Source organism: Protopterus annectens, chromosome 1.part2, assembly GCF_019279795.1.
Source record: "Protopterus annectens isolate FY-2018-M chromosome 1.part2, PAN1.0, whole genome shotgun sequence".
Lineage (NCBI taxonomy): Eukaryota > Metazoa > Chordata > Ceratodontiformes > Protopteridae > Protopterus > Protopterus annectens.
The window spans coordinates 675,026,025-675,047,884 of NC_056727.1; the positions used below are offsets into that span (position 1 = coordinate 675,026,025).

Genomic DNA, 21,860 nt, shown 5'->3' on the forward strand with positions numbered 1-21,860 from the left:
TCAGTGGATCTCCAAGATGCCTACTATCATATCAAGATAGACAGGCAGTCAAGGAGACACCTTATTAGGGGCCAATCATTACCAGTTCAGGGCTCTGCCCTTTGGACTCACCACAGTCCCCCCCCCCCCCGGGTGTTTACCAAGTGTATGGCAGTGGTGATGGCTCACCTGAGGCTGCAAGGATTCCAGGTGTTTCTGTACCTCAACGATTGGCTCCTCACAGCACCCACCAGGCATCGACCGTCACAAGCCATCCTGTATGTTCTATGCCTGTTCGACCAGTTGGGGATAACAGTGAACCTGTCGAAGTAAAATCTGGTTCTGTCACAGAGTTCATAGGAGTCCAGCTAGACACTGTTGCAGAGATTGCAGCATTACCTTCTTGCAGAGTACAGCTGATCCAGGAACAGGTCAGACAAGTCTTAAATCTTTTGAATCCTCCTGTCCACTTGGTTCTTCGGACCCTAGGATCCTTGTCCATGGCCATAAATCTTGTGCCATTAGCATGGTACCATATGTAAGTTTTACAGTGGACCTTGGTGGTTCAGTGGTCCATCCTGTCTGAACCTATGTTCATGTCCATAAAATTGATGCCAGTGTGCAGATGACACCTTCTTTGGTGGCTTCAGTCTCAGGATATCAATCTATGCAGGCCCTTTTCACTCCCTCCGCCCAAGGCTACGGTGACCATGGATGTTTCCCTCTTGGGGTGGGGGGCATTTCCAGGGGAGAACAATTTAAGGCACATGGTCCCCTTAGAGACCAAATTGCATATAAATGTCTTAGAGATGAGAGCAGTCCTCCTAATGTTGCAAGCATTTCAGGATTGCCTCCCTCTGGGGACAGTTGCAGTTTAGACGGACAACATGGCAGTTGTCTGGTACATCAACAAATAAGGGGGAACATGATCTCACCCGTTGTGCAGAGGTGCCATGAGAGTGTGGGAATGGGTGATGTCCTTACGACCCTTTCTTCTTGCAACACATATACCCAGCGACTCCAACGTGTTGGCTGACGAGCTCAGCAGAACCATATTGAGCCCTCACGAGTGGTCCCTCAATCTGACAGTGGCAAAGTGGATCATCGGTTGTTGGGGTCAACCATGCTGCTATCTCTTTGCCTTCCCTATCAACAATAAATGCAGCATGTACTTTGCCCTGATCCCCCCCTCCCAGGGAGTCACCGAGGGATGCTGTAGTCCATGATTGGCTTCCGAGTCTCCTCTATATTTACCCTCCTATTCCTCTTATTCCAAAAGTTTTGCAGAAAGCACAACACCTGAAAACATCCATGATCCTCGTTTGCCCCTTTCTGGCCTCATCAGGAGTGGTTTCCCCTCCCTAAGGTCTCATCTGAAGTATCCTCCTTGGATACAGGATCCCCTTCAGGATCTGATCTCCCATCCTTTGGGGTTTCCTCTTCCCAATCTTCGGACCCCTCATCTTACCACATGGTTTCTCCTGTTCTAGTGATTTTGAAACGGTCCTGGCTAGCTTCCCCCTTCCAAGAATATTATCTTAGCTTCTCAAAAACCTTTCACCAGAAAAGTTTATAGTAGTAAATGGAAATAGTTTTCTGTCTGGGCTAAGAACAGGAATCTGGACCCTTTTCTGGTTCTGTGTCAGATAGTCTTTGTTCTTGTCCTCTCTTTTTCAGGAAGGGGCAAGTTTTCCTACTATAAAGCTTCAGTTGGCTGCAATTTCCAATTTTCATGAGAATAGTGTACCTGCATTCACTTCCAGACTCTGTAAAGCCTTCATGAAAGGTGTCTTCCTTCTAGGACCATCCGTTAAGGATCCTTTGCCTCCTTGCAATTTGACCTTAGTGCTGCAATCTCTGAGTCAAAGCCCCTTTAAACCAGCTAGTTCGTACGATTTCAAATTCTTGTCATGGAAAACTGCTTTCCTAGTAGCCATAACTTCAGCTAAGAGGGTGTCTGAGCTGCAAGCTCTTTCAATTGCTCCCCCAGATATGGTCTTTCACAAAGATAATGTTTCTTAGAACAAACCCATCCTTTTTGCCCAAGGTTTTCACTGAATCCAATCTGAATCAATGTTCAGCTACAGTTTTCTTTCCCAATTATTCCAATAAAGGAGAGTACATTCTGCATACTTTGGATGTATACAGGCAGCTGCAATTTTATCTGCCTAAGGACTAAGGAGTTTTGCAAATCAGACCAGCTCTTTGTGGTCTTTTCTCTTAATAAGGCATGGTCTTCCCATTTCTAAAGCGACTATCTCTAAATGGTTCTCCAGCTGTATTTCCGCAGTCTACACCAACAGGCATCTCACACTTCCAGGAAAGGTTAGAGCTCATTCTCCCAGGTTTGTGGCTACATCAGCCTTCATGGCCAGACTCTCTCTATTGACAGTATTTGTGCTGCCACCACTTTGATTAATCCTCGTACCTTTATATCACTCTACAAGCTGGATTTGGTTTCCAGGAACAGGGCTTCCTTTGGTTCCACAGTGCTTCCACATATACTTCCTTAAGGCCTCCCAGGGTGTATGGTAGCTGGGGGACTCTGTCCCTACTGTAAGGAATAATGACATAGGATAACATCAGGTAAAGAGTTTTGCACTTACCATAACTTGGTATCTCTGTTATCCTATGTCATTATTCATCACATTTCCCTCCCTCCATCCCCCTTCCTTGTTGGATCATCTGATGAAGTTGGGGTGTTGTGGGTCCAGGATTATTTTCCTTTCTACCTTTTGGGTCATAGCAATACTGACTATGTTAGCAAACTCGATCTGATGGTTAGAGGGCAGCAGGGTATTATGGGAGAAGGAGGAGCTTGAGCCTTAGATCAGCCTAAACTAAGGCTCAGATCCGGTGTTAGATCCAGGATCCTACTGTGAGGAATAATGACATGCAGTAGGATAACACAGATGCCAATTTATGGTAAGTACATAACTCATTTTCTCCTCTACAAATATGCCTAGCAATTTAGTATGTGTTGCAAGTTCATTTTTTTTTGGATGAGGTAAGGGAGAAGGAGGTTTTGTTGATGGTATGGTCTACTGTTTTGGAGTAAATAGGATTAGTTTGGATTTATTTGGGTTTAGGAATAGTTGGACAGATGTCAGCAAGGTTTCTATAGAAAAGAGAGACTCCTGGGAAAGTTCTTGTAGTTTGTTGATTTTTTTTTTTTTGTGATACAGATAACTGTGGAGTCATTTGCATATTATACTAGATATGCTTTGTGTAGTATTGGATTCTTGAGTCATGTTAAAAAAATATTTTATGTTCTACAGTATTTACATTTAACTTGATGAAAATACAGTTTCACATTAGCTTTGTGATCTGTAATTAAAATATGCAGGCTGCATTTTTTTTCTTCTGGGGAATTTTTTCATCAAAAGGCAGACCTTATTAACCACCAGTTTCTTTGAATCTGCTTCCCTGTGCCTGGTCAATGTGGTTGCCATATGCAGCATGTGAGTGAAGAAACTAAAGCACAGTTTGTTAATTAGAAGGACTGACTTGTTATTTAATTATTAGGATTGTCTTGTATGAGAAGCTGCAGTGCGTTGCTGAAGGGGTTATGGATTCCATTGTAGAATGTGATGCATTCATGTATGTTTGAGGGTGTGAAGGAGGCAGTTACAAACTTTTAGATCTAGTATGGGAAGATCGTTGGGGTCAAGGGAAAGTTTATGAGACGAAGTAGAGGAGGAGATGTGAAAGTTAAAAGAGGAGCAACAATTTCATGTTGGATTTTGGACTGTGAACCAATTAGCCAGATGTGAGCAATTAAGTCATAAGGTTCAGAGAAGGAGTCTGTCCGTAAAAGGTTCTGGAAGACGTCTGAGTTTGGGAGAGGTAGTACATTTTTTATATTGTGCTGACATTGCTTGAATGAATGAGTAAGTGATATTCGTTTGACATTCTCTTTTCATGCAAATGCATCTGTTTCCTTTGCAGAAAGGATCTAGCTGAATCTCAGAAGAATTCTGAGGACCTTAAAGGTAGGCTGAGACACCAAGAATCTCTAACAAAGATGGAAACTTCGAAGCATGTTGGAGGCCTTTGCTTGAAATGTGCTCAACATGAGGCTGTTTTAGCACAAACTCATACAAACATCCATATGCAAACTATTGAAAGGTTAACAAAGTAAGTACCTGACTGTCATTTTCAGAGGTAAAATTGCGTAGTGTTAATAAAACCTAGTTAACAGTGCAACTTTCTGACACCATCAGCAGACTGTTAAAATGCATGTTGCGCACTATAGCAATCCCTTAGCAGTTCATCTTGTCTCATCAGGTGACAGCATACACTTCATTAAAATAATTGACATTACATACGAAACTGATAGTATTCAGAAATGGATGTCAATCTGCAGATACTGATGCTTTATTTTTGTAGCTTAGCTACTAGACTTGTGTGTCTGAAGCATTTTTTGCCATACTGTGTTAGTCTGCATTCATTTCATCATCAAAGAAACAAAATATGCAAATGAAGTTTGTTATTCATTAGCACCTGTGGTATAAATTAATAAAGTTTTGCTTTTATGGTTTGTGTAGTATTACATTCTTGAGTTATGTTATACAGGTTCATTTTTAAGTGTAATTTCATTCGCTTGTGTTATAGAGACCCTTGATCACCTGTGGAAACATTCCATCACCTGTGGAAACATTCCATTGAACATTTTCTACTGTTCTTCGTAAGTTATTGCAGTAATAGCTAGCAGTGATGTCACTACTGACATTGCACTTAAAGCTTCTATGTGACTTCCAAGATGGCTGCACATTGACTAACAACTTAAGTCTAGCTCTCCAAGTGTGAAAATAGAAACTCAACAGAGAAGGCCAGTACTTTTGTGTTTATGGGTAAATTTCAGTAACTGGCTAGTAAGTGTACTGCTTGGATGCCAGGAAAAAAGAAAAGAGTACCAGGAAAAAAAAAATCAACCACAAAATGTGAGGAAGAAATACTTACTGGGGAAAGTTCTGCAGCTGTTCAGCAAAAAAGCAATGAAATCTCCAGACTTGACTTCCAGTAATCTACAGGACGATATAAAGCAACTGCACACAGACATGCTTAAAATAAACAAAACACTGATGGAATATATCAACACAAACAACAATAGGCTGGAAAAATGGAAGAAGCTTTAAAAAGATATTCAGGTGAGGTGGTAAAGCTGCAAAAATCAGAGGTTGAAATGAAGAAAAAGCTGTCTGAATATGAGACTTCTCAGGAAGAAATCTTTCAAAAAATATCATTATTAGAGGACAGAGCACGTAGGGAAAAACTGAGAATCTGAAGTAGTTTGCATTTGGTCTTCAATGGAAAACCTGAGAATCTGAAGTTGTTTTCATTTGGTTTTCAACCTGTGGGACCTGAATTTAGCATGGATCCAACTCTGCTGCATACTCCAACATTGGATCCAAGCTCCAAGTTCCTCCCCTATCCATAATGCCCCTGTCTCCCTCCTTCCCTCAGATCTTGTTTGCCACTCGTGAGAGATAGCAGCATGGTTACAGCTCCAAGGTCCCTTTAAAGTAAGATTAGACTTTTTTAATAAGAATTTTCTATCTTCTTCCTTTCGTGTCTTGTGTCTTTGCTATCCCCTTCCCTACCCTATCCCTTGTGCTTTGCATCGGTTTCTTAAAAAAAAAAAAAAAATCACTTTCTCTCTTTCTTTTTTCCACCTCTTATTTTTCTCTGTTGTGTGTGTGGTGGAGTGTAGCTTTCTTCTTGTCATGGCTGAACCTCCTAAGCCAGGCTTTAGGAAATGTACAGATTGTGGCCATAAGCTTCCCCCTTCTGATGGCCACACTCTGTGCATTGTTTGTCTGGGTGTAGAGCACCTAGAGTCCTCCTGCTTGATCTGCACAGGTTTCAGTCCCCACGCCATGATCAACAGGAGGAACAAGTTGATTCTGAAGGTCTTCTTCCCTTCAGAGGCTTCTACTTCTTCCTTCGCCCCAGCTTCTGGGATTCAACCTCCTACCAAGAAGTCTGGAGATCTGGAAAAGACACCTCCTAAGGAATGGAACAGGCCCAGGAAGCAGTCCCCTGATCACTCTTCTATGGTTGAGCTCCCGGCCAAGTCTCATCCGGATCTGATCCAGGGGTCTCCTAGACTCTGGTCTCCCCAATTTTTCTCTAGAGCCGGAGATTTCACCGGCTCGGTCCCCCCTCTCTGCCTCCTCTCAGCACCACTCTTGGCCCAGGCTGGTGGCTTCTTCCATCCGGTTCTCTTGCAGCCTTTCTGAAGCAAAGGTGGACAGGATGATGTGGAAGTTTATTTGGACCCAGATTCAGATGGGAGTCTTGCCTTCTCCTGCCCCCTCCGCGGCTGGGAGCATGCAATTCATTTACCTTCCCATTGCACCTTCTCCAGTCCAACCTCTGGTTTTGGAGTCATCGATTCTGAGGTTTCCCAGTGTTGAGGGGTCAGCACCGTTGGTTCCAGGTACCTCGATGCTGACCATTACCCTGAGTGATTCGGCTCTCACGTTTTTGGAGCTGACCAACTCTCAGGGGGCATAGCCTCAGCATTTGATCTAAGGGGATGGCGTTGACTTTGAGGTTTTTGGAGTTGGCCCTTTCAGTTAGAGTCTCGGCACCTGTAGGCTAGGCTCCGGCTCCCCCTCAGAGCAGAGGGTGGTGGATCCAGTCCTGCTCACCCCTGCTTCGGGGATTCTTTTACTGTCTGCTTTCCATGTGGTGGAGAGGGTCCTCTCAGCTCCTTCAAGACCCTTGACATTGTCATCCTCTGAGTCCATTCTGACTTCCTCTCTTTTTGGGCTGGAGTCTTGCCATCCTGCATCCTCAAGGACAGCCTGTCACCGTTATGCCTCAGGAGATCCCCCCCCCAGGAGTTCTCAGAGGTTTCTGAGTCCTCCCCAGAAATCCCCCTGAAGAGCTCCCTCAAAAACACACGTGCAAGATGAGGTACTTGGACTCCCCACTGGAGTCCCTCACAGAAGACACTGACTTGGAGGAAGGGAAGGGTGCCCCTCGATCACCCCCCAGAACATGTCCTTTTTGGAGACATCATAGAAATCCTGCGCCAACGAGGAGGGTGGTCTACCCAAAAGCCCAGGCCAGATGAGTCGGTGTTCCTAGAGGCATTTGGCTCAGGACACTCTATTTCCTGGGTGTTGCCTCCCGTGGATCCCCTTGTGAATTTAATTTCATCCAGGGCATGGAAGGAACCGGACACAGCTGAGCCTATCCTCAAGCACCTGTACAAAGTACTCAGAACTCCATTAGATTGGCAACATTGGATCCAGGGATTCCCCGTCAATGCTATGATGGTTGCGGCAGCCACCAAAAAGGAGCTCCCTCAGGAGAGCTCCACGGTCCATCCTCCAGACCAAAAGTCGCAGACTATGGACAGTTTTGGGAAGCGGGCTTACGCTTCAGCTATGTTTGCATTGCATGTGCTGAACTTACATGGCACACGTTATCAGACTGCAGCGGGACTTGGTCAAAGAGATCACTGAGTCTGCCCCAGGGTCCATGTCGGCAGAGGAGAAAAAGGTGTTCTCCTTCCATATGGCCACCCTTACTTCAATATGTAATACTTTCATGAGGCTCCTATCACATGCTATGGAAGGTGCCTCTACGGCTGCCAGAACAGGCGTAGCCATCAGGTATCACTCCTGGCTCCAGCTTTGTGCTTTCTTGGAGTCCTTCAAGGCATCATTTACGAATGGGCCCGTATGATGGTTCCACTCTTTTTGTCAAGATTGTTCAAGACACCATAGTCCAGAGCAAGGAGGACAAGAAGACCTTGTCTGCCGTTAGGATTTGCTTCTCAACGCCGCAGTGATCCTTCTCTAGAAATCAGCATAGGGTGAAGAAGATGTGGTTCTGGAAATCTCAAGGCTCTTCCCACAACATCCAGGACTCCCCTTCACCCAGAGGCAAAGGAGGATATGACAGACACCATCCTTGTGGCAGAGGGGGCCTGAGGAACCAAGGGTGTTAGGATCCTTTCCCGGAGAGACTCTCACAGCTGCCCTGAAGGGTTGTCCAACTGCTCCACTCTGGAGGCAGTCAGGGGATATCTTTATCTGCATCCAACCTCCCCAGTTTTTCTCCGAAGCCCGAGATTTCACAGCTTCAGTCCCCCCTCTCTGCCTCCCCTCAGCACCATTCCAGGCCCAGGTCTGTGGCTTCTTCCATCCGATCCTCTTGCAGCCTTTCTGAAGCAGAGGTGGACAGGATGATGTGGAAGTTTATTTGGACCCAGATTCAGATAGGAGTCTTGCCTGCTTCTTCCCCTTCCAGGGCTGGGAGCAGCAGTCCATTTACCTTCCCAGTGCAATTCTCCGATCCAACCTCCGGTTTTGGAGTCATCGGGCCCAAGGTTTCCCCAGTGTTGAGGGGTTGGCATCAGTGGTTCCAGGTACCTTGATACTGACCATTTCCCTGAGTGGTTCGGCTCTGACGTTTTGGAGCCGACCAACTCTTAGAGCTGTAGCCTCAGCGTCTGATCTGAGGGGTTGACGTCAACTTTAACGTTTTCGGAGTTGGCCCTTCCACTTAGAGTCTCTGCGCCTGTAGGCTTGGCTCCAGCTCCCCCCCCCTCAGTGCAGAGGGTGGCAGATCTGGTCCTACTCACCCCTGCTTCGGGGATTCTTTCACCCTCTGCTTTCTATGTGGTGGAGAGGGTCCTCTCAGCTCCTTCAAGACCCTTGACATTGTCATTCTCTGAGTCAGTTCTGGCTCCCTGTCTTTCTGGGCTGGAGTCTGCCATCCTGCACCCTCAAGGACAGCCTGTCACCATTATGCCCCAGGAGTTCCCCAAGGTTTCTAAGTTCTTCCCAGAAATCCCCCTGAGGAGCTCCCTCAAAAACACACATGCAAGAGGAGGTACTTGGACTCCCCACTGGAGTCCTTCACAGAAGACACCGACTTGGAGGAAATGGAGGGTGTCCATCGATCACCCCAGGAAGATGTCCCCTTTGGAGACATCATAGAAATCCTGCACCAATGAGGAGGGTGGTCTACCCAAAAGCCCAGCCCGGATAAGTCAGTGTTCCTACAGGCATTTGGCACAGGACCATCTATCTCTTGGGTGTCCCCTCCTGTGGATCCCCTTGTGAATTTAATTTCATCCAGGGCATGGAAGAAACCGGACACCGTTGAACCTATCCTCAAGCACCCAGACAAAGTACTCAGCACTTCATTGGATAGGCAACATTGGAGGCAGGGATCCCTAGTCAATACCATGATGGTTGTGGCAGCCACCAAAAAAGAGCTCGTTCAGGAGTGCTCCATGGTCCATCCTCCAAACTGAAAGTCACAGACTATGGACTGTTTTGGGAAGCGGGCTTATGCTTCAGCTATGTTTGCATTGCATGTGCTGAACTACATGGCACACGTCATCAGACTGAAGCAGGACATGGTCTTAGAGGTCACTGAATCTGCCCCAGGGTCCATGTCGGCAGGGGAGAAAAAGGTGTTCTCCTACCATATGGCCACCCTTACTTCAATATCTAATACTTCCATGAGGGTCCTATCACATGCTATGGAAAGGTGCCTCTAAGGCTGCCAGAACAGGCATAGCCATCATGTGTCACTCCTGGCTCCAGCTTTGTACTTTTCTGGAGCTCTTCAAGGCATCATTTATGAGCTCATATGATGGTTCCACTCTTTTTGTCAAGACTGTTCAAGACACTGTAGTCCAGAGTGATAAAGACAGGAAGACCTTGTCTGCCATCAGGATTTGCTTCTCAACCCTGCAATGATCCGTCTCTAGGAATCCATGTGGGGTGAAGATGTGGTTCTGGAAATCTCAAGGCTCTTCCCACAACATCTAGGACTCACCTTCCCCCAGAGGCAAAGGGGATATGACAGACACCGCCCTTGTGACAGAGAGGGCATGAAGAACCAAGGGTCTTGGTATCCTTTCCCGGAGAGACTCTCGCAGCAGCTCTGAAGGGTTGTCCAACTGCCCGACTGTGGAGGCAATCGGGGGACATCTTTCTCTGCACCCAACTGCCTGGGAACTTCATTGTGACTCATATAGACACTAGTCAGGGCAAAGTGTTTCTTCCTCCAGACAGACTGTTATCTCTTTGACATGTCTCTTACATCTATCAAGCCAAGCATCTCCCAATGGATTCAGTTCTTCGGGCATTGTGGTCCATGGCAGCCATGATCACTCTTGTTCCAATTTCATGCCTTCATATGAGGGTCCTCCAAATGGACTCTGCCAGTTCAGTGGTCCTTGCTAGACCTTCTCTTATTACATCTGGCTCAATTATCTCAGGTTTGCAAGGATTCTTTTCTTTGGTGGCTTCAATTACCAGACCTCCTTCTGGGTTGTCCATTCATTCTTCCTTTCCCTGTGATCATGGTGACCACAGACGCTTCCCTGCTCGGGGGGGGGGGGGGGGCATTGAATTAGGACCATCCAAGGCATTTGGTCTCCCCTGGAGACCCATCTACATATCAGTGTCCTGGAGATGAGGGAAGTGCTTTTGGCATTGCAACTTCTATGTGCCTATCTTTCTCAAGGGACTGTTGCCATCCAGATGGACAATATGTTAGTAGTCTGGTACATCAACAAACAGGGCGGGACCAGGCCTTATCCCCTTTGTCTCGAAGCCATGAGATTGTGGGAGTGGGCAATTTCCTCCGGCCATTTTCTGGTGGCAATGCACATTCCAGGGAGGTCCAACATACTAACGGATAGGCTCAGCAGATGTATTCTAATGCCTTAAGAGTGGTAGTGGAACAGATCTTTCTAAAGTGGGGTCGGCCTTGCTGCGATCTCTTCACCTGTCCTTTCAATGTGAAGAGCAGCAAGTATTTTGCTGTGAACCCCCATCCAGGGAGTCCCCTAGAGACGCTGTAGTCAGCCTGAAGCTCACGGCGTGGCTGCTCCAGTTCCCTTGATAGTTAGGAATCCCAGGCTGTCTTATCTTGTTAAGATTTTAGTAGCAGCTCACAAATCTTCTACCAGGAAGGTTTACTCGAGTAAGTCGAAAAGTTTCTCGATCTGGGCTTCTCAGTATTATCTGAATCCTTTTACTACACCAGTTCCGGCCATTTTGAAGTTTTTGGCAGATATTTTTAATCATGGCAGTAGTTTTTCTAAGGCCTTTTTTGAAAGGTACCTTTCTCCTTAGGCCTCCAGTTAAGGACCCAATGCCCTCTTGGGATCTCACCTTGTTGCTGCAAGCTCTGGTTTCTCCCTCCTTTGAACCAGCAGCTATGGTTGAGTTGCAGATGTTCATCGTGTTTCACTGTTGCAGTCATGACTGTAGGGTTCTCCCCTGCCGGCAGGCAGCCCTTGGTCGGCCGGAATCCCAAAGTCTGGATCCGGTGTCGGCTGTTCAACCATGCTCCCTGACGTCAGAGCGCCAGGAGTACAAAGCTGACAGCCGACGCCATCTTCTCCAGTCTTTCTTGCCGTGTGGTGATAGCAGTTCGCAAGTGCCGGTCGGCTGACTCCTGACAAATTTTCCTGATAAACTTCAGTCCGAAGACTTTCTTCTCCACTCAAAGCTAAGTACCCCATTGGGGAAACTTTTTTCTTGCTCCACTCCGATGTCAGAAAAAGTTAATAATTGTATTTCATGTGGGAAGCAAATACCTCATAAGGATTTTTATTCTTACTGTATTCCTTGCTTAGGCCCTGACCACGATGTAGCTAGTTGTCGGTTTTGTGCTAGATTCAATCAACGTACAATTAAACGCAGGTACGATTTTGCTTTTCATTACTTCGGTAGGCGCTTTAACTACAAAATGTCGTCGGATACGGTTCCCGCTACCGGAGTTCACAAACGTTGCAAGGATAAAGACAGGCCTCCGAGGTCCAAATCTGATGATAGCGCACAAGCGGAGCCAGCTTCAGGTTCGGCCGTCATCAGTGAGGCGCTTTTGCAGCCCCTGTCGTCGGCCATTTCAGAACCGATGGCCGAAACGGACTCTCATGAGGAGCCAACCAGGCCTTTAAATATTTCAATTGCAGGACCTTCGGACAATGCTCCTTCAGATGGGTCCGGAGCCGCTGTGCAGGTACCGGCTTCCGAAGGGGTTTTCAGACTTACTCAGCTTCTTATAAAGGCAAAGCCAAAGACAAAGGCAAAGACTCCTTCAAAACCAAAGATTGAAACACAGGCCTCTTCTGAACCGGCTCCCAAGTCACAGAAACAGTTACTCAAGATGGCGGAGGATTTACTTACTATGATTAGGGGTTCACAGCCCCCTCCAGATAAAAGGCCAAGGCAGGATGTTTATTATGATTCCTCTGATCAGGCTTCTGTTTCTTCAGTTTCTTCTTCTGACCAAGAATATTCTTTCCCTCCTTATGAGGATTCTGATGCTGAGGAATCCATTCCTTCAGCTTCTCCCCCTGAGGATTTCTCTTTTGGGGAAACTTTGCATGAAATGAGGGAACATTTCCACTGGGAAGGACAAGAGTATTCGGAATCTAAGAAAAGACTAAGGGATTTTCTTCTTCTTCCCCAACATAGACCCCTGGCTATTCCTCCTGTTTTGGATATTGTGGATGATGCCTTTTCGGAGGCTAACTTAACCCCTGACTCTTTTCCTCCTGCTCCTGTTAAGCCTGATAGATATTACAGGATTCCTGATTCCCACCAGTTTTTATACAAGAACCCTTCTGCTGCCCCTGAAACCATTTCTCAGGGTCCTAAGGGAGTTAAGGCCGCTTCTGCCAAAAACCCCATTCCCACTTAAAAGGATTCTAGATCTTTAGAAAGATGGGGCAAAAAAGTGTACACTTCTGCTACTTTGTCCATTAGGGCTTTAAACTGTCAGTTTCATATGCTGAAATACCAGCAATTTCTCGTCTGTTTTAAAACAAAAGCTTACTTCCATTTCTGCCTGTGCAGATGATAAGGAATTGCATGACTTATTGCATGCTACTGAACAAGTTGGAAAGCATGGTTTACACTGTGGATTTGATGCCTTGGAGGCTTCTTGTAGGGCTGCTGCCTCTGGTACAGTCATTAGAAGGCATGCACGGCTAAAGGAACAAAATTTGCCAGAACAAGTAAAAGCTAAATTATTGGATGCTCCTGTTCAGCATAATGTTTTGTTTGGATCAAAAGCTGAAGAGGTGATTAAAAAGATGGAGGATAAGGCAAAATCCTTGCAAACAGTTAAAGATTTCTTACAAGTACAGCCACCAAGATTTAGCAGGAATTGGCCTTCTAAAAATTGGTCCTTTCCCACTTCAGACAGGCCTCAGAGGGGTAGATATAGACGCTCCAGAGGAAGGCCTCAAACACAAGCCTCTTATAGACCAAGACAGTGGACTGCTTCCACCCCTAGGGGAGGAGAGGATAGGTCACAAACTCATAGGAAACAAACTGAATGACTCCCTCTGTTGGGCTGCAGGAACTTCTTGCCTGGAAGCCCTCCTCGGAGGAAAGCTCTCTTTTTTATCAAAATTGGACTCATATAACCCAAGACAAGTGGGTTCTGGATGTGGTTTTAAGAGGTTACAAATTCCATTTTCATACCCTGCCAAGGCCAAGCGGATGGCCAGACCTTCCAAAACATCAATGGATAGAGGCCTTAAACCAGGTGGAAGCACTTTTGGCTATGAAAGCCATAGAACTGGTTCCACTTTCAGAGATGGGACAAGGTTTTTACTCAAGGCTCTTTCTAGTTCCCAGGAAGCAAAACTCATGGAGACCCATTCTGGATCTGTCAGTCTTGAACACCTTTCTAGAAATTCCAAAATTCAAGATGCTTACTCTACAGCAGCTACTTCCAATGCTATCCAAAGATGCGTGGATGGTAACTTTGGATTTAAATGAGGCATATTTACACATTCCCATCAGGCAGGAACACAGAAAATACCACAGGTTCAAGGCCGGATCGAGGCACTTTCAATTCTCTGCGCTGCCCTTTGGATTGTCTACTGCACCCAGGGTCTTCACCAAATGGCTGGCTCCAGTAGTAGCTTACTGCAGACTCAAGGGGATTCAAATTTACCCTTATCTGGATGACTATCTAATTCAGGCAGACAGCAAGGATGTCTTACTCCAGCATCTAGAGTTTGTACAAAACCTCATCAAGTTCCTGGGATTTTCTGTAAACATAAAAAAGTCAAATTTGACACCCTCACAGCAGATAACTTTTCTGGGTGCTCTTCTAAACACTACAACCCAGATGGCATTTCTGACATCCGAAAAACAATTACAGCTGGCTTCAACTTTCAAAACCTTGGCAACTTTAACTCAACTATCTGCAAGGAAATTCCTGCAGGCTCTGGGTTACATGGCTTCCTGCATCCTTCTCGTACCATATGCAAGACTACACATGAGGAAAATACAGTGGTACCTAAAAAGTGTATGGTCTCAGCATTGCCACAGTTTAGACATACTGATCTCCGTCCTGCCTTGCCTTCAAAAGGAATTTCTTTGGTGGTCCAGGGCGTGTACTCTAAACAAAGGGAAACACTTCTGTCTGCCTCCTGCCACTCAGACTCTAACCACGGACGCATCAGATTATGCTTGGGAGCCCATTTTCGGGGCAACTGTCTGCAGGGCCTTTGGACAAAGGATCACAAGCACCTGCATATCAATTTAAAGGAAATGTTAGCCGTTCAGAAAGCCCTAATGGCTTTCAGGAATCTTCTACAACCAGGACAACTACTAATACGGACAGACAACACCACAGTTATGTGGTACATAAACAAGCAGGGGGATCTCATTCCTACCCCCTTTGCAGACTAGCCATGGATCTATGGAACACAGCTCTAGCTTGCAATCTGGACCTTCAAGCTCTGTTTCTACCAGGGAAGCAAAACATCCTGGCAGACAGTCTGAGCAGAAATCTTTCGGATCCACACGAGTGGATGCTAGACTCCAAAATATTCAGGATGATAACAGCAGTCTGGGGATGTCCTCATATAGACCTCTTTGCATCCCATCTCAATCATCAACTACAGAATATTTGCACCAGGACTTTCCACAAAGAAGCTTGGAAAGTGGATGCCCTATCATTCAGTTGGAGGAACCTCTCGGGATATGCCTTTCCGCCTCTTCCTCTTCTTCCACGGGTATTATTAAAGATAAAATAGGACAAGCCCAAAAGGATAATCTTGCTGGCCCCAAATTGGCCTTGACAGTCTTGGTACCAAACTCTAAAAAAACCTATGTCTGGAGCCCCCTTGGATTTTACCTCTGTCTCCGAACCTTCTGTCCCAACATCAGGGTCAGGTATGTCAGCACTCTCAGCCTGACGGCCTGGTTAATCCAGGGCCTTTGATTTCTTCTTTCCTACCCAAGCAGGTTATGGATGTCATTTTAGAAGCCAGACGTCCTAGCACTAGAACATCTTATGCAGGAAAATGGAAAAGATTTTGTTCCTGGATGCAGGCTCAGGATTCTGATCCTCTTCTTCCGAACATTTCTTCAATTTTACTTTACTTGACAGATCTCTTACATAAGGGTCTCTCTTTCTCTTCTATTAAGATACATGCCTCTGCTATTTCGGCTCATTATAATACAGACCCTCCTATCTTTTCCCACCAGCTCATGAGACAGTTTCTCAGAGGAGCTAAGAATTTAAGACCTCCTAGATCTACTCCCATTCCTGCTTGGGATCTCAACTATGTTTTGGAAAAACTAACCTTGCCTCCTTTTGAGCCTGCTGCCTCTTCTGACATCAAGTTTTTATCTTGGAAGACAGCTATCCTGTTAGCCTTAACCACTGCCAGGAGAGTTTCAGAGTTACAAGCTCTTATGGCTGTGGAACCACATATTATTTTTCATCAAGACAGGGTGTCTTTGAGGACTAATCCTACCTTCATGCCTAAGGTGGTTTCCAAAGTGGCTTTAAATCAAACTATCCACTTGCCAACTTTTTTCCCCACTCCTCAAAATAAAGGAGAAAGGATCTTACATTCCTTGGATGTACACAGACAATTACGTTTTTACCTGGACAGTACCAAGGACATCAGAAAATCAGAACAATTGTTTGTTCATAGGTTCATAGGTTCATACTAGGCTATCTGCCCGAGGGCATTTACAAGCCTAGCCCATCGTTTTGTGGCTTACGCCACCCCTTTAGTATGGGGAACTATACCCATTATTTTGCTGTGCCTCTGTTGAGCAGTGACACTGAGGTAATCCCTGGGGTATATCTGCGATCTCCCATCCATTGGTCAAGATTTCTCTTGAACAAGGCCAGCGAGGTGCTCTGCCTCACATGTACCGGGATTTTGTTCCACAGCATAGGGAGTCTTTGGGTGATGAATCTATCCCTCCAGCACATCCTATTAATAGCCGTGTCAAGGTTTAAGTCTCCGCCCTTGTGGCTCTGATGGATCTAGATTTTTGAGGTGAAGCATATTCATCAAATCTGGGTTTGACATGGCCTTGTATGTTAGGCAAAGGTCACCTCTGAGCAAGCGGTATGGCGACTGAATAGAGCTGGAGTTCTTTCAGTCGGGCAGCATAGGATAGATTTTGAGACCCTTTATCCTTTTGGTGAGGAACTTTTGTGGCCTCTCCAGCTGCTGCAAGTGTCGGGTCAGATACATTCCGAATGGGGCATTGTACTCAATCATTGGTCTGATGAGTGATGAGTAAAGGGAGACTATGACCTCCCTTGATCTAGATGAGAATCCCTTCATGATAAGGTGGGCAATGTAGAAGGTCTTCCTAACTACTTTAGCGACATGGGTGTCGAATGACAGACTACTATCAACCTGGGTCCCCAGGTCCCTGATAACTTCTTCTGTGCTCAGTGGATTGCCACCTATTTGGTAGCTAGGGGTAACCTTGTTTTTCCCGAAGGGTATGACTATGCATTTTTTGGCATTTAACTTTAGGCCGTGGCTCTGGCACCAGTTATCCGTTTCTGTGAGACCCTTCTGAAGGATATCTGTGTCAGATGTGTTTTCTACTATGGCGCCCAGTTTGCAGTCACAAGAGTGGGCCCAGGACTGAGCCCTGTGGGACACCACTTGTGATAGGCTTTGAGTCTGACATGGCGCCAGCAACTCTGACCCTGTGGGTTCTGTCACTCAGCCAGTTTGCAACCCATCTTGTGATGTATGGGTTGACATTTAAGCTGATGAGTTTTTCAATGATACCCGAGTGGGGTATTGTATCGAAGGCCTTAGCCAGATCGAGGTAGGCTGTATGGACTGCCTTTCCCTCATCAATGGCTTTGGTGACTGTTTTGAAAAAGTCAACCAAGTTTAAAAGGCATGATCTGCCTTTGACAAAGCCAAACTGGGTTGGATCCAAAGTCTGCAAATTCCCTATGTCTTTATTTATGAGGTCCATTATGATCCTCTCCATGGCTTTGCAGATAAGGCTTGTCAAGCTAATGGGCGGTAATTTCCAGGGTCGGTGGAGGCACCGCCTTTGTGAAGTGGTACCACAGTTGCAGTGCGCCACTCCTGGGCGTATCCAGAGGTAAGACTTTGATTAAACAGCTGTCCTAGCTGTGGGTTTAATTCCTCATTGAGTTCATGGAGCACACAGCCGGGGACACCATCAGGTCCCATGGATGCTGTGTTTTTGCTTTGGAGAGAGCAGTTCTCACTTGGGCTGGAGATGTTTGGGGGCTGCAATCGTTTGGTATAGATATCTCTCCTTTTGGGGAGGGGAGAAGTTTGCACTGAACCTGTCAGCCAGTATGTTGGCAATGTCTGTAGGATCAGTAATCTTCACATCATTTTGAACTAGCTCTGAGCATATCTGGGAGTTTCCTCCCAGGTTTCTAACATAGCTAAAGAAGGCCTTATGATTGTCTTTTGAGTCTTTAGCTGTTTTTCTCTCGAAATTTGCTTTGGATGATTTTATGAGAGCTCTTAGTTTTTACTTATAGTGATCAAGGGTGTCTTACCTTTTAAGGATTTTGCTCTATCTTGTAGTAGCTTCCTCCTTTTGTTGTAGAGTTTGTTTATGGCTGGGGTCCACCAGACTGGACGCTTGCCTTTGGTACAAAGAGTCTTTGTTTTGCTTGGGATTGCCTTATCCATGCAGTCCTGCAGGTGCTGGTAGAAGGCATTTGTAAGTGATTCAGCGCTTGAGTACTGTTTTCCCGGCTCGGGGCCTTAAAGGAGACCACACTAGTCTTTAGAAGTGTGAAGTCGGCTTTTGAGAAGTTCTTTACTGTGGTCTTTTTATTTCAGGTGGGGGTGTGATGAGGAGCTCCAGCGAGATTAGTTTGTGGTCTGATCTCACCAGTGAGGGGTACACCTCCGTGTTGAACATTGTGCTCCCATGTTCGTGATGATGAAATCAAGTATGTTATCTCCTCTTGTGGGGATGGTGACTAGTTGTTCCATGGCATTTGAGTTTATGAATTCCAGGAACTTTTGGGCTAGGGTGTTTGGGCTTGAATAGTGTTCCCAGTCTATATTAGGGTAATTGAAGTCACCTAGTATGATGGTGTTTGGTGATACATTTATCCCCTAGTGTTTTCAGGAAGGCCATGTGAGGTTCCTGAGTTTGTGAGGGTGGCCTGTAACATGCTACAATTTGCAGAGCAGTCTTGCCTATGGTTAATTGCACCTGGATGGTCTCCGATGCATCGTGCGTTGCCACCAGTCTTGAGGTGTGGGTGTCCTTGATGAATATGGATACCCCCCTCCTTTCTTGGTATTGTCCGGATTTTGGGGCGGGCATGATATGAGGTAAAACCTGATAGCGCTGGGGTGCTCTCAGGAGCCTTGAACCAGGTTTCTGTCACAGCACAGACATCGATGTTCTCCATACTGAGAAGCGCCTCGAGTGTGCATTTTGAGATTTAGACTTCTGGCATTGAGCAGCATTACCCTTAGTTTTTTCCTTTTTGTGTTCTAGGGTGGTAGGTTTAGAATTTGAGCCTTGCCTAAAAAGGCACTATGGGGTGGCAAGAGCCTTTGCCAATATCCGAATCCCAGGGTGACAGGTGCAAGCCGTCCCTTGCGAAGCAGCGTGGCTTGTCCAGCATGTCATCCCAGGCAGACAGACACTGGATCCCCTTTGAATGACACCAGTGTTTAAGCCAATTGTTAAAGCTGATCATCTTATCTCTGTATTGTGGCATCATTCTTGGTGAAGGTAGGATACTGCTCAAGGTCAGGGTCATACCTGCCTGGGCTACATAATCAGAGAGCTCCTCAATGTCTCTTTTCATGTAGTCCAAGGAGGTGCGTCTCAGGTCGTTTACACCAGCGTGGACAATGACTGAGTCATATTTGTACCTGCTGTTGAGAGACCTGAGTGCTTGCGTTATGGCGGATTCTAGCGCCGACAGGCAGCTTACTGTGACCTTCTCCTTACTCAGTCTGGTGAGCGGACGCCAGTGTGTCTGACTATGGAGTCACCAATGACTAGTGTGTCTGGCATTGTGTTTGGCCTTAAGGGCTGTGACTGTTTGACACTCTGACTGTGAGGTCTATGTGTTGCAGGTGTTGTGTTCTGAGGTGGTGGTTGTTTGGGTGTCTGCTTTGGTGGCCTCTGCTGTTTTGGTAGATTTTTGATCAGAGCCTCCGAGTATGTCTTTGTGTGTTTATGTGTATGATTTGAGGTTGTAATGGTACTATGTGAGACTGGGTCTATAGTGTGTGTGGTAACCTTCTCCTCCTGACTGGTCTTGCCAGTCCTATGTTGAGAGAGCTCAGCCTCCAGTTTGGCCGTATAGTTGCATCTCTCATATGTATTTGTGTTTTGTGGGAGGAGGAGAGGGTTGTCTGTGTACATGAGGCAATTGTAACATTGCCTCAATATTCCCAGGTTCACCAGCTGAGCAGGAGAGGACACTAGCAACTGATCCCTCGACATGCTAGATGGAATAGACAAAAAAACTTTAAAAAAGATTCCGGGGGACGTGGGTGACCGAGAAATGGGGGTTGCCTTTTTGGTGTACTATCTATGACAAGAGTGCCGTATCAAGGTAATAAGTACTGTAGGAGCAAGTGCTACGTTTAACAGATAGAGAATAGTCTACTTGGAGTCAAGTAGAGATGATCTTTTTAATTATAGGATACGCTGATTAGATCAGTAGTATAGTTCGAGGAAGGTAGTTTTAAGGGAAAATTTGAAGAGTGGACTTTAGGTAGCCCGAATAGTTTAAACCTGCTTAACCGGAGCTGCCCTAGTGTGCAACAGTGGCAACTCCGCACTAAATCGCGCTAATGCTTTATAGCAGGGGGCTGGAAAAGACAGGAAATGACCCAAAATGGCCAATAAACTACAAGTTACTGCCTTAAACCACTCCTCTGAGGACAAATGAAGGAGTTATGGAAATGACCCCTAGTGGCCAATAAAACTACAGTTTCAAGTCAGTAACCACCTCTACGGGGGGCAGGGAAGCTGCTCAATGTTAGTCACTGCCACTGATGAACACAGAGACCCTCCTTCAGCCCAAGCAAAAATGGCCTCACAGAAACTTTCAAACAGTTCAGGAACAGCAAGCCTGTAACTGAACTTTTTTAACTCTCAGAAAAGTGGGAAAAAAGCAAGATTTTTTTTGTTTTTGTTTTTTACAGAGATAGCAGAGGTTCACAAGTAATATCAAGTTATAACAGTGCAGTAAATGACCCCACACAAGAGTGCTAGGTCAAGGACAGAAAATATGCAAGTTTTAAGAAAAAAACGATTTAAAATTAAGTGCAAACAGGAAATTCAGCAAACAGCTTTTGGTTGTGCTCTAAATACAGCTACTGATACAGAAATCAAGTTTAACAAGCCAGAAAATGCTCAAGCTAGGCAGCTATGCAGAAAAACTTAGCAATTAAACAGAGAAAAAATACTTAAAATCTCAAAAGTGGCTCCCTTCTTCTCTCAGCGTTTTTTCCTCTTGGAGGGTGCTTCACCAACAGCCAACAAGCCTGAAAAGACCTATAGGGAAGATATGTAGACTCCATACAGAAGGAGCTCCAGCCAAGAATCAAACTGGAGAACCTCTTACTGTGAGGCGACAACACTAACTGCTTAACCACCACGACCATCTGTTTGTTTCTTATGCTTCAAGTTCCCAAGGTAAAGCCATTTCAAAACGGACCATTTCTAAATGGATTGCTCATGGAATCAGATTTTGTTATTCACACCATGGAAAGCAAATCCCAGGGAGTATACGGACTCATTCCACCAGAGCTGCTGCCACTTCTGCGGCCTTCCTCAGGGGAGTTCCTACCAAAGACATTTTGGAAGCTGCAACTTGGAGTTCAGTGCATACTTTTTCTAAGCACTACAATCTACCTCTCTACTCTAAGTCTAGGGCAGGCTTTGCCTCTGCAGCCTTGCAGGGCCTTTTAGCCGCCCCTGCTTCTTCTTTATGACCACCTCCCTTTCTTTCAGCTTTGGGATTCTACCCTACAGTCATGACTGCAACAGTGAAACACGATGAACATAGTACAGTTGTGTACACCTACCATAAATGTAGATGTTCGAGTGTCTTCACTGTTGCAGTCTGGGTTTCCCTCCCTCCTGTCCCCTCTTATTTTTACTTTTTTATGGTTCCTTTTTTTCACCATTCTTCTGAGGTGTATTTGCAAAGGGTATGGGACCTTTATCATTTTGGGACTCCTGACATCTGGGAACTGGAGAAGATGGCGTCGGCTGTCAGCTTTGTACTCCTGGCGCTCTGATGTCAGGGAGCATGGTTGAACAGCCGACGCCAGACCGAGACTTTGGGATTCCGGCCGACCGAGGGCTGCCTGCCGGCAGGGGAGAACCCTACAGTCATGACTGCAACAGTGAAGACACTCGAACATCTACATTTATGGTAGGTGTACACAAGTGTACTTTCCTGTCTTGGATGATGGCCTTTTTGGTTGCAGTTACCTCAGTCAAGATAGTTTCAGAGATCCAAGTCTTGTCTGTCAAGCCCCCTTACTACGGTATTTCATAAAGACAAAGGTATACCTGCAGACAAAGCCATCTTTCCTTCCAAAAGTGGCATCAGAG

The 21,860-nt window shown here is 45.8% G+C and overlaps 1 protein-coding gene across 1 annotated transcript in view; it reads left to right on the top strand.

Moving 5' to 3' along the window:
* Positions 1-21,860, top strand: part of SDCCAG8 (SHH signaling and ciliogenesis regulator SDCCAG8) — a 1,727,915-nt gene that overhangs the window by 609,559 nt on the left and 1,096,496 nt on the right. Inside the window, exon 8 of the mRNA XM_044058322.1 lies at positions 3,928-4,116. Coding sequence (XP_043914257.1) covers positions 3,928-4,116 — 189 coding nt within the window. The remainder of the gene's footprint in view (positions 1-3,927; positions 4,117-21,860) is intronic.